At 54.4% G+C, this 11,468-nt stretch overlaps 1 protein-coding gene across 4 annotated transcripts; it reads left to right on the plus strand.

Moving 5' to 3' along the window:
- The first annotated feature begins 1,182 nt into the window (after positions 1-1,182).
- Positions 1,183-11,253, plus strand: MYORG (myogenesis regulating glycosidase (putative)). Of its 4 annotated transcripts, none has more exons than XM_063082009.1 (3): positions 1,183-1,224; positions 4,828-6,904; positions 10,913-11,253. In XM_063082009.1, exons 1-3 carry the CDS (start codon positions 1,183-1,185, stop codon positions 10,942-10,944), a joined length of 2,151 nt encoding a protein of 716 aa, XP_062938079.1. In that variant the 3' UTR covers positions 10,945-11,253. The 4 variants fall into 4 exon arrangements, with proteins under 4 accessions (XP_062938079.1, XP_062938078.1, XP_062938081.1 ...); XM_063082011.1 differs by lacking the exons at positions 1,183-1,224; positions 10,913-11,253 and adding exons at positions 1,367-1,484; positions 4,316-4,683 and having other exon boundaries at positions 4,828-8,671; XM_063082008.1 differs by lacking the exon at positions 10,913-11,253 and having other exon boundaries at positions 4,828-8,671.
- Positions 11,254-11,468: the final 215 nt, after the last annotated feature.

The raw sequence follows: 11,468 nt of genomic DNA on the forward strand, positions 1-11,468 counted from the left end.
GAGCCCTCCCCACCCCCATCATCTCATTACTTTCCTGAGTGCCTCCCAGACACACAACAGTAGCCCTATATCCAGCCAGTGTCCACCTCCCCTCCACCCCAGAGCCCACCTAGCCATGTAAAGAGGACCCATCTACTTCCCATCCCAGGAAGACCCTCCGGCTGACATATCTCCAATACGCCCCCAAACTTACATGCCCTGTCGCATCTCAGAGGACACAGAATCCTCCTTTAAACAGTCCAAGCCCTTTCCCTACACTCAAAACTCTTGATCTCTGCTCCCCGTCTTCAACACAGCCCCCACAAAGTCTTTCTGTGCTCAGACACCCTTGCTGCCCTCCCGCATCCAAGCTCACAGGGTCCAAAACATTATTGTGGAGGGTCTCATGACCAAGAAATTTCAAACTGCAAAACAAAGCCCTGTTTCTCTGCCCCTCAGGAAGCAAGGGGTGGGGTGTTCTGGAATCTCTGGGATCTTCAGTATTTTCCTTTCTTCATCAAAGAAATGAAACTTCAGAGTCTTACACAACACCCCGCCCCCCGGGGGAAGGGATATAGTGGGGCACGCCCACCTCCCGCGGCACGGACATTTCTAACTAAAGGCTGTCACTACGAGGAGAGGCTGGACTCTATAAATAAGTAGGTTGGGGCTGGAGGGAAGGGGCGTTAAAAAGACCCAGCGGAAACCGGTCTTCTCAGTCCCTGGCCTCGGATACCGGACACCGCTGGTCTGGTCGACGGGAACCGACTGCTTGGGCCTCCAGGCTGGTTGGAACTACCGACTGGCTGGAGCTTATTACCTCCGTGGGGCCTTTGATTGGAATCGCCTTGCACTGGACCCTGAGCTCCTCCCGGCATTCCGCTACTCCTTTTCCATATGAGAAAACTAAAGGCTCGTGAGAGCGTTATGCCGATACGGCCTTCCTCTGCCCAAACCTGGAGGAAAGGGAATTCCAAAGGCCAGCCTTGCCCCTTTACCCTGTGGCTCTCCTACACATCCCAAACCTAGCCTGGAGGTGCAATAATCCCAAGATTCAGAGACTGCTCCCTTCTCCAAGAACTACATTTCCCAACAGGCCCGAGACCGAGCCCCGCCGGCTTGCGGGTTAGCGGTGGCCCAGCAGGGGCGGGCCCGCAGGTGGAAGGCGGAGCCAGGAGGCAAGCGACAAGTGGCGGGCCTCAGATGCCGGAGGCTGTGCCGAGAGCCTTGGGAAGAAGGTGGGGGGTAAGGGCGGGACCTCAGGCCCGCGTGACGACACGGAGGAGGGGTCGAGCGCCAGGGGCGGGGCTGGACTCAGAAGCCCAGAGCGAGACTGGACGGCTGGGGCGTGGCCGAGCAGCCCGAGGGCGGGGCCCGAGGGAGGGCCTCAGCTGTGAGGAGCCAGGCAGCGCCCCGCGCGGCGCCTAGGCGCTCAACTCCTGCTAACGCGGAGGGGATCTGCGGGAGGCTCCCGTCACCCCCGCTTCTGCTTGGCCGTCACTGCCGTGAGTGAGCCCAATGGGAGGACCTGGGGAGAGGGGGATGCTGAGGGAACACGATTCCTGAACTTTCGCTCCTACCGATTGAGTGAAGCGAGCCTGAACACCTGGGCCCCTCCTCGGGCCCGCAGTTTCCAGCGGGCGACAGGTTCTTTGACCTCAGTCTGCCTCTTCGGACTGTGCAGCTGTAGGGCGAGGAGCTGAGGGTGGGTGTGGAGTATTCCGGGCTGTGTAGGCGCAGTCACTCGATCCCTGCAGATCCCGTCACCCGGCAGGGGAGGGAGATGGGCCGGATCGAGTTGCCTTTGACATTTCCATCCCCCTGGGAACTGTGTCAGACAAACGACTCTGCTTAGAATTGTCTCCCCTCAGTTGAACCGGACCGGTCGCTCCCCCTCAGACCAGACTGGGGGCTGGCAGCCAAGTCAGAGGTTGAGTGTAGAATGAGGAGAGGCTCGGCAGGGACAGAGCCCATGGGGTCCACCCCGCAGTCCCCATCTGCTAGCATTAGCCTGTGGTTGGCTAGACGCTGGAGGCGGCAGATTACAGGCGTCTCTAGCGCCATTGCTAACATCGGAACCACAAAGTTCCTCCCCCACAGCCCCGGTACCAGATGCCATTAAAGTTGCCACTTTTCCACCCCTACGAGTTCTTCCTGGTCTGCCTGGAGCAAATAGCAGGACCAGCTCTTGGAAAGACAGGCTTGACCATGTCCACAACCATCTGATGGAAGCCTGTCCTACCCTATCAGCCACCATAGCTCCTTTCTGCTGCTGCATTCGGGCAGCCAGGTCAGACCATTATCTCTCATCTCCCGAAACTTATGCTGTGGAGTGTTTAGTCAGGATTTTGGATCCAGGCAACCTTGCTACCAGGGTGACTTCAGATAAGTTCCTTTTTCTGTTTGGGCCACTGTTTCTTCATCTGTTAAATGGGCACTGTAGCTATGTCTGCTGCTCCACATTGTTGTTAGGGTTGGAAGCTGTGGTAGCATTTGGGAGACTAGCAGGTGCATGAATAGAATGGGTGCCCAGACCTGTGGGCTCCTGTCCTGCATCAAAAAACCTTGGAATCCTAGAAAATTAAGATTCTCAGAACCCCAGTGTTAGAAATGGCTTTTGAGGCTACCCTGGTGGCCTCTTCATGCCTCCAGGGGTCATGAGTTAGGCTGATAATAGGAAAGTTTTGAGGATGAGGGTGTCCCTGTTTTATTTGCATCTGGACTGGACTCTCTCTATTCCCTTGGAGCCCAGAATGAGGCCTTGGTTGCCTTGAATGAATGAATATAAATACACAGCAAGGAGGACCTGAGCTGCCTTAAGGCCTTCTTTAGGTTCTACTGAGCTCGAGGGCATTAGGAAAAGGCCACTGCCTGTGTTTTCCAGGAGGGCTTTTCTAACCTGTATCTACAGGAAAGTTAGGTTGTGTTGGCTGAGAGGAAGGGAATAAGAAGTTGTTCCAGACTAGCTAAGGGAGTTGGGGGGTGGGGAGCACTGAGAATGAGGCCCTGAGCTAGCACCTTGAGGGGGAAGCTGGGGGCAGGGGGCTGTGTACTGAAATCTAGGATCAAAATTCTGACCTGCACCTGGCATTCTTGACAGTCTCTGCATGAGGGAGGTGTGGGAGGTGAACAACCTGAGTAGTTGGAAGCTGCTGGGGACTTAGAACATACATTGGCATCTGGGAAGAGGCTAATCGCTGTTTGCCAGTCTTCCTCTCTTCTTCCCCCAAGCTGGAGCAGTTGTGTCACTGGCTGGCTGGCAGTGTGTATGCCTGTGTGTACATCTGGCTGGTGCTATTTCTTCATTGGACTCTGCCCCGAAGGCTGAGACAGAAAGGGTCAGTGACCTTGAGCAGTAGATTGAGATACACACCTTCCCCCAAGGTTATGTTTCCCTAGTCGTGCCTGGATGTTTAGCATACAATGTGTGAGAGTTCATGTGTGCAGTGGTGGGTGTCTGATCCCTGAAGACCTGGTAGGTGGAGAAGAGGTATGGCCCAAGCTGGGTGGGTGAAATCTCCTGAAGTAGGTGGCCTGAAGGATTTAGGTTGGGGAAGAAATGAGATTGGTAGTCGCAAGAGAGGCCTGGCTAGAAATGGAATCAGAATGGCAGCTGAAAACACAGCATGCCTCCAGCCTTGATTGCAAAGATTATACTTCTGAATTTCATCATGGGGGTCGTGAGCAGCTCTCAAAGCTAGTGATAGACATGGTTTGATAAGTGCTTTAAAAAAACTTCTATGGGGCCGGCCCCGTGGCGCACTCGGGAGAGTGCAGCGCTTGGGAGTGCAGCGGTACTCCCGCCGCGGGTTTCGGATCCTATGTAGGAATGGCAGTGTGCTCACTGGCTGAGCGTGGTGCGGACGACACCAAGCCAAGGGTTGCGATCCCCTTACCGGTCACAAAAAAAAAAAAAAAGAAAAGAAAAAAAAAAACTTCTATGGTTGCTGTGAGCAGAAGGCACCGGAGGGAAAGAAGTGGGGCCAGAAAGGCCTACTGGGTAAGTGTTTCAATAATACAGGGCAGAAGCGACACTGCCCAAACTAGGGCAGGGGCAGCAGGACAATGGGTAAGTGGTAGAGACAGAGCTAGGAGACAGCTGGCCCACAGATGTGGTGCTGGGAGCAGAGCAGGAAGTAGGGTAGGGAAATGGACTTGATGATTGATAGCTTAGAGCAGGATACAGTTTGAGGGCAAAGTGGGGGACATCTAAGAAGCCCATGGCCCCCATACCAGGGCTCCTGACCCTAGCCCTAATGTCTGAACCCAATCCTACCTCCCTCCAAACCAGGTCCTGGGAGTGAGTCTGGCTTTGGTTGTCTTCTTTAATCTCCAGGTTTCATCTGGCTTCTGACTCAAGATCAAATTCCATGCCTGAGCTGTACCCCCTTCCTCTCTCCTCTCCATCTCTGGGGACAGGGAAGCCACCCTACTGCCCTGTTAAAAGTCTCTAGGCCTGACTGGACCATCCTCCCTCTCTCACCGTGGCCATACCTCTAGGAGACCAGGCCCTCTCCAGTTCTCTCACCTTCTCTCCAGCTCCAACTGCCCCATGTGTGATCCAGCAAGGCCTGACTTATCGTGATCTTGGACACTCCCTGTCCCTCTTTGGGTTTGTTTCTCGACCATTCAGAGTCCTGATTAATTCTGGCAAGCATTGGAGTCCATGAGAAAGGGTGGGTAAGGCACAGACAGACTGTCCTGGTAAGAGTCTCATCTTTGCCACTCATCAAGCCCATAGGTCCCATTATACACCTCCCCAAACTATACACCCCTATCTTACTGCAGCAAACAGAAATACTATGGAATGAGAAAGCTCAGTTTCCTCTCTCTCTCTCCCCATTTCAGACCGGGCAGGCCAGGTTCAGATGGGCTTGGTCGGGTGGCCCCATTCTCCGTTCCTTCCTTAGCCGGGGACTGATGCCCGAGAACCCTGAGGAGAAGAGCCAGGCCTACCCCCGCCACCGCCCTAGTTGCAACACAGGCCATAAGAGTCCTGAGGCTGTCGCAACCGCAGCCATGTACACCTTCCTGCCAGACAACTTCTCTCCCTCCAAGCCCAAGCCGTCCAAAGAGCTGAAGCCGCTGCTGGGCTCCGCGGTGCTGGGGCTGCTGCTGGTGCTGGCCGCGGTCGTTGCCTGGTGCTACTACAGCGCCTCCCTACGCAAGGCGGAACGCCTGCGCGCGGAGCTGCTGGACCTCAACCGCGGCGGGTTCTCCATCCGCAACCAGAAGGGCGAGCAGGTCTTCCGCCTGGCCTTCCGGTCCGGTGCACTGGACCTCGACTCCTGCAGCCGCGACGGCGCCCTACTTGGCTGCTCGCGCACGGCCGATGGGCGCGCACTGCACTTCTTCATCCAGACTGTGCGTCCCAAGGACACAGTCATGTGCTACCGCGTGCGCTGGGAGGAGGCGGCGCCGGGGCGTGCTGTGGAGCACGCCATGTTCCTGGGCGACGCTCTGGCGCACTGGTTTGGAGGCGCCGAGATGAGGACGCAACACTGGCCAATCCGCCTGGACGGCCACCAGGAGCCACAGCCATTCGTCACCAGCGACGTCTACTCCTCCGACGCCGCATTCGGGGGTATCCTGGAGCGTTACTGGCTATCGTCGCGCGCCGCTGCGATTAAAGTCAACGACTCAGTGCCCTTCCACCTGGGCTGGAACAGCACGGAGCGGTCGCTGCGACTGCAGGCGCGCTACCACGACACGCCGTACAAGCCACCCGCTGGCCGCGCCGCAGCGCCCGAGCTCAGCTACCGCGTATGCGTCGGCTCAGACGTCACCTCCATCCACAAGTACATGGTGCGGCGCTACTTTAACAAGCCCTCGAGGGTGCCAGCGCCCGAGGCCTTCAGAGACCCCATCTGGTCCACATGGGCGCTGTACGGGCGCGCTGTGGACCAAGAGAAAGTGCTGCTTTTCGCCCAGCAGATTCGTCAGCACCGCTTCAACAGCAGCCACCTGGAAATCGACGACATGTACACGCCCGCCTACGGAGACTTCGACTTCGACGAGGCCAAGTTCCCCAACGCCAGTGACATGTTCCACCGCCTGCGTGATGCCGGCTTCCGCGTCACGCTCTGGGTCCACCCGTTCGTCAACTACAACTCGTCGCGCTTCGGCGAGGGCGTGGAGCGCGAACTCTTTGTGCGCGAACCCACGGGCCGGCTGCCAGCGCTAGTGCGCTGGTGGAATGGCATCGGTGCAGTGCTCGACTTCACGCGCCCGGAGGCCCGAGACTGGTTCCAGGGACACCTGCGGCGGCTGCGCTCTCGCTATGCCGTGGCCTCCTTCAAGTTCGACGCGGGCGAGGTCAGCTACCTACCGCGGGACTTCAGCACCTACAAGCCGCTGCCCGACCCCAGCGTGTGGAGCCGGCGCTACACTGAGATGGCGCTGCCGTTCTTCTCGCTGGCCGAGGTCCGCGTGGGCTACCAGTCACAGAACATCTCGTGCTTCTTCCGACTGGTGGACCGCGACTCGGTGTGGGGCTACGATCTGGGGCTGCGCTCGCTCATCCCCGCGGTGCTCACCGTCAGTATGCTGGGTTACCCGTTCATCCTGCCGGATATGGTGGGCGGCAACGCGGTGCCCGAGCGCATGGCGGGCGGCGGCGACGTGCCCGAGCGCGAGCTCTATGTGCGCTGGCTGGAGGTGGCCGCCTTCATGCCAGCCATGCAGTTCTCAATCCCGCCCTGGAGATACGATGCGGAAGTGGTGGCCATTGCGCACAAGTTCGCCGCCCTGCGGGCCTCGCTTGTGGCGCCGCTATTGCTTGAACTGGCCGGTGAGATCACCGACACAGGCGACCCCATTGTGCGCCCCCTTTGGTGGATCGCACCCGGCGATGAGGCGGCTCATCGCATCGATTCGCAGTTCCTTATTGGGGACACGCTGCTTGTGGCACCAGTGCTGGAGCCGGGTAAGCAGGAGCGCGACGTCTACCTGCCAGCCGGCAAGTGGCGCAGCTACAAGGGCGAGCTTTTCGACAAGACGCCTGTGCTGCTTACCGATTACCCGGTCGACCTGGACGAGATCGCTTACTTTACCTGGGCGTCCTGACCCAGCCCAGGACCCAGGAACCTCACAGCCCTAACCCCATACTTCATGCAGACCTTTAACCTTCCATCACACCTGCACCGTGTACCCCCAGGAAGTCCCCACCCATTAAATGGGTGCTGGAGCCAGCTGCTGTGGGTGGGGCCTGGGGAAGGTGCGCTGAAGCAACCTCCGCTCCAAGGCACAACCTTAACAGCCCCCTTTCCTCTCCACACTCACTCCAGTTTTCAAAAACTTCTCCCCTGGAGTGGGGGCAAGAGAGCTCAGAGGAAAAGCCCATTTCTCTTCCTGTTGGGTTTTAAAAGCACAAAGAGAAACCTCTCTCTCCATCCTGGCCTTTGTGGCCATCTTTATCCTTCTGAGATGGGAACTTGGTCTTCTTTAACGTCCCAAAATAGCCCCCACCACACTTAGAAAGTGTATGTTCTTGGTGTTGGAAGCCAGGCCCTGAAGTGCCAGCACTGGCATGAACTGTGGCTGACCTGGTCCCACTCCCGCTGGGAAGAAGGGATAGAGGTGTTTGGCCAACTGACCAGGAGGCCGGAGGTCCCCTCCCAGGGAACAGGAGGACTGGGCTTAGCATGGAGCCATCATCCTTGTCCCCTATTTCTTAAGATTCCTCTAACACTGCACTGACTCGTCTATTACACGTATGGGCTCAGCCCTGGGCTAGATGTGACTGATGGGCACAGACTTGCAGGACCATATAGGCCAGACTTGGTGCCTTAACTGAAGAACCTGTGTGTGTGTGTGTGTGTGTGAGTGAGAGAGAGAGAGAGAGAGACAGAGAGACAGAGAGACAGACAGAAAGACAGAGAGAGAGATGAAGAGAGAGACGGAGCGAGACAGAGAGAGATTGCAGGGGGAGAGGAGGGTGGTGTTGCACCATGGCTCCCTGATCTACGGAATGCATGCACACAACATCCCTGAGGCTGTATAAACCTTCAGGAAGGCAGCAGGGAGCAAATTTGAAGCTCTGACTGTTGAGCCACCCCCTGCCCCAGGTGGTTTCCCTGGAACTCTGGTAGGAAATAAACAGCCCTTTCAAGATTCCTCAGTTACCTCACTCCCTGCACACGTGGCAGGGGTGTAGCCTAGAAGGGAGTGATGTTTTTATTCTGGTGGTGGCATGCTTCCACACATGGCTACACACACATGCTGACACTTGCCAAAACACATACAGGGTAAGGTCTTTCATCTCCGCCATTCTCCCTTTCTAGGAAGAGCAACCTCAACCAGAGTGAGTTTCTCCTGACTTTGCAGCTGACTCTGGAAGGAGTGGCTTGCTAGAGAGGGGAGCCTCAACAGCTCTGACAGCAGAACCAGTCCCCAACACCTTAGAGAATGCATCCCTATGCCCACCTGTCTACCCCCTTTATTTTCTCAGTATGAAAAATGTCTGATGAAAGCTTTGGGGCCTTCACAGATGTCCATCTTGAGTGCCAATTCTATTATTCATTTACCAGCTTTGTGAACTTGAACAAGCTGCTTGACCTTGCTGAGCCTCGGTTTCCTCATACATAAAATGGTGGTAATAATACCTACCTCCCAGGTTGTTGTGAGAATTATAAGCACAGAGGTATGTAAAGTGCCTGGCACAAAGTAGGTGCTCAATAAAAGATAGCTATTATAATCCTATTTCTTGTTTTCTTGCTTAAAAACAAGGATTCTTCCAGACCCCAGCTCCCACCCCAACTGGCTTCCTCTGGGCCTACCTGCAACACCCCCTCCCCAGGCTTCTGCATGCAACACCCAGCTGAGCTCCAAGTCTGTGGCTCAAAGGACAATGTGGTCCAGGATAAAGGCAAGGGGAGAGATACCTGAAGGAAGGATGTCAGGAGCCAGGATTCCTGGGTCCTGAGAAGATGGAGAGTGAATAAAGTTAGTTTCTCCTTTTTGTCAAGAGTGCCTACCATCTACAAATGCATACTCACTGATGAGCCCTTCCAAACCCTGGCACCCAGCCATGTGCTGTGGAGTGAGTTTAGAAGGAGGACACCAGCTGGATCCTAGAAAGTTACTTAAATGCTGGAGAGCATGACTCATACTTGAATGGCACTCCAGCTTTCTATGCAACCTGAATCCAGTTTACCTAACCTTGGTTCCTTCGTCTTTAAAATGGGATTTCTAGGATTCATTGAGATGTGTCTATAAAACACTTATGCAAAAATTGGCAAAAAGTATATGCTCAATAAATGGTAACTCTTATTAGTTATTATAAAACAGAAACAAAGATGAAAAACTCTGGCTAGAACCTGTACTGTCTAATATGGTAGCTAGTAGCCACAGATGGCTTTTTAAATTTAATTTTAAAAGTAATTAAAAATTAAAATTTAGTTCTTTATGCACACTAGCCACATTTCAAATGTTCAGTGGCTAACATACTGAAAAGTGCAGATTATAGAACATTTCCATGGCTGCAGAAAGTTCCATCGGACAGCCCTAGACCAAGCAGTGTGTGCTGTCTGAGATGGCATGGGGAGGAAGAAAATAATGCATGAGGGTACTCTGGCAGAGGAGGAGTATCCTTAGACATGCATTGAGGGCAGGCAGAGGTGTCTTATAGTCTGAATGGGGAGGGGACACACTGCATGTCATGTCCACTGAGCACTCACTGTATGTTGGGCAAAGACAAAGGGGTACCCCTGTCTGGCCAAATTCTAGCAAACAGCCCTTGGCTTGGGATCTGGTTTGTAGTCTGGCCTCTGCTATTGATTTCATTAAAGTGCAGATGAACAAACTGAAGCTCTGAGAGAGGAGGGCATTGGCCTGAGGTCACACAGAAAGTGAGTGACCAAGCCTGGACTAGAACTCTGGTATCCTGTTTCCAGAGACATAGAATCTCAGAACCAGCATTCACCCACCTTTCAACAGCATTGCCCAGCCCTGCCTGTGTACCTCCAAGGATGGGAGCTAGCTGAAATGGGCATCTCTGAAGCTGCCACCCAATGCCTGATTCAAAGCCAAGAAGGGTTCCCCTTAACCCTGTTGACACCAATAAAAAAAAGAGGGATTAAAGAAATTGGGAGCGGCGGGGGGGGGATGCTGAAATGTCAGGATCCATGAGAAGGAGCTGGTCTTAGAGATAGGGAGACAGAAGGGAACTCAGCTAAAGATACCTCTATCCCTATTCCCCAGCGTAGCAGGAACTCTGGCCCCTTCCATCCTTGACCAGTCCCCCATCTCTGCCAGCACATCTTGTGCATTCCAAGTTTATCCTTCTCTCTGCTCATCTGGATCTGGGAGACCTGACCCTCCTCCATGGAGCTTCCAGCACCCTTGTCATGTCCAGAATTTCTCATTGGTCTCCCCTGTACCTCAAGGCTGCTGGTGGTGACATGCAGGAATGGGGAACTTCCTTCTCCAGAGGTAATAAAGAGAATCTGAGTGACCACTGCAGAAAACCTAGGACTGTGGCCTAGACTCCCATTCTGTGACCTTGTATTCCTGAAAGTCTGCCTCAATTTCCCTTCCAACACCAGATTAAGGGGCTGAGCCCTAGCCAAGACCTCTCTGAGCCCAAGGTGTGGGTTTTCTGGGAGAGTTTTTGCCGTTGTTCTCCCAGATCTGGGTAAAATGTCTCTCAGGGACTGGTTCCCTTCACCAAATACCCTGGTCCCTTCACCCCTCCCTGCATCCAAGGCCAGTGTTGACCTCTCCAGCCCCTAGTTATTACCCCCAATCAGACCTTATCAGTTCCAGCCCGGACCATTGCAATGGCCTCCTAACTTTCCACTCTTGGACATCCAATCCGCACTGCAGCCAAGGAAATCTTTCTGAAATCCTGCTAGAAAAAAATCCAAGCTCTGCTGTTCAAGGCCTCTCAGATCTGGATCCTTCTCACATCTCTGTCTCTGTTTCTCTCTGACAGATACACACAAGCATATTTTGAAAAGCATTTGAAGAAATACTACCTTCTGTTCTGGGAACAGCTGTGCAACCACCCTGCCAGGAGAGGTCTGCCTGGACTCAGCCTTGAGTGGTTTCCTTTCCTGCCATTGTTCGATTCAGTGGGGCTTCTGCTGACACCCTACCCTCTCCTGCACATACCCCAGCTCCCAAGGAACAGCCTGTTTTTTATCTTAAGACTACTCACTTACTTAATCATGCCCAAGGATCTTTCCAGCAGCTTGAGGGAGGGGAAAATACTGTCCTTTTGTGGCAAGCCGTGAGTTTGGCTTGGGGTGGGTTTGAGGGAGGTATGGGAAAAAGAAAGAAGAGGAGGCGCCATTCCTGGGAGCTCTCAGTTTAGTGAACAGGAAGAGGTTGTGCTTCTTGTGCTCTGTATCCTTGTGCTGTTTTCCCCTCCTGGGCCCCCTTTCCCCTCCTCAGGGAATCCAACTGAGAATTTCCTATTACACAATCCTGAGCAGGATGTGGGGTGGGAGGTGGTTGAAGGAAAGGCAGAGAGCAGGTCTCACTGAATG

Source organism: Cynocephalus volans, chromosome 17 (genome assembly GCF_027409185.1).
Source record: "Cynocephalus volans isolate mCynVol1 chromosome 17, mCynVol1.pri, whole genome shotgun sequence".
Lineage (NCBI taxonomy): Eukaryota > Metazoa > Chordata > Mammalia > Dermoptera > Cynocephalidae > Cynocephalus > Cynocephalus volans.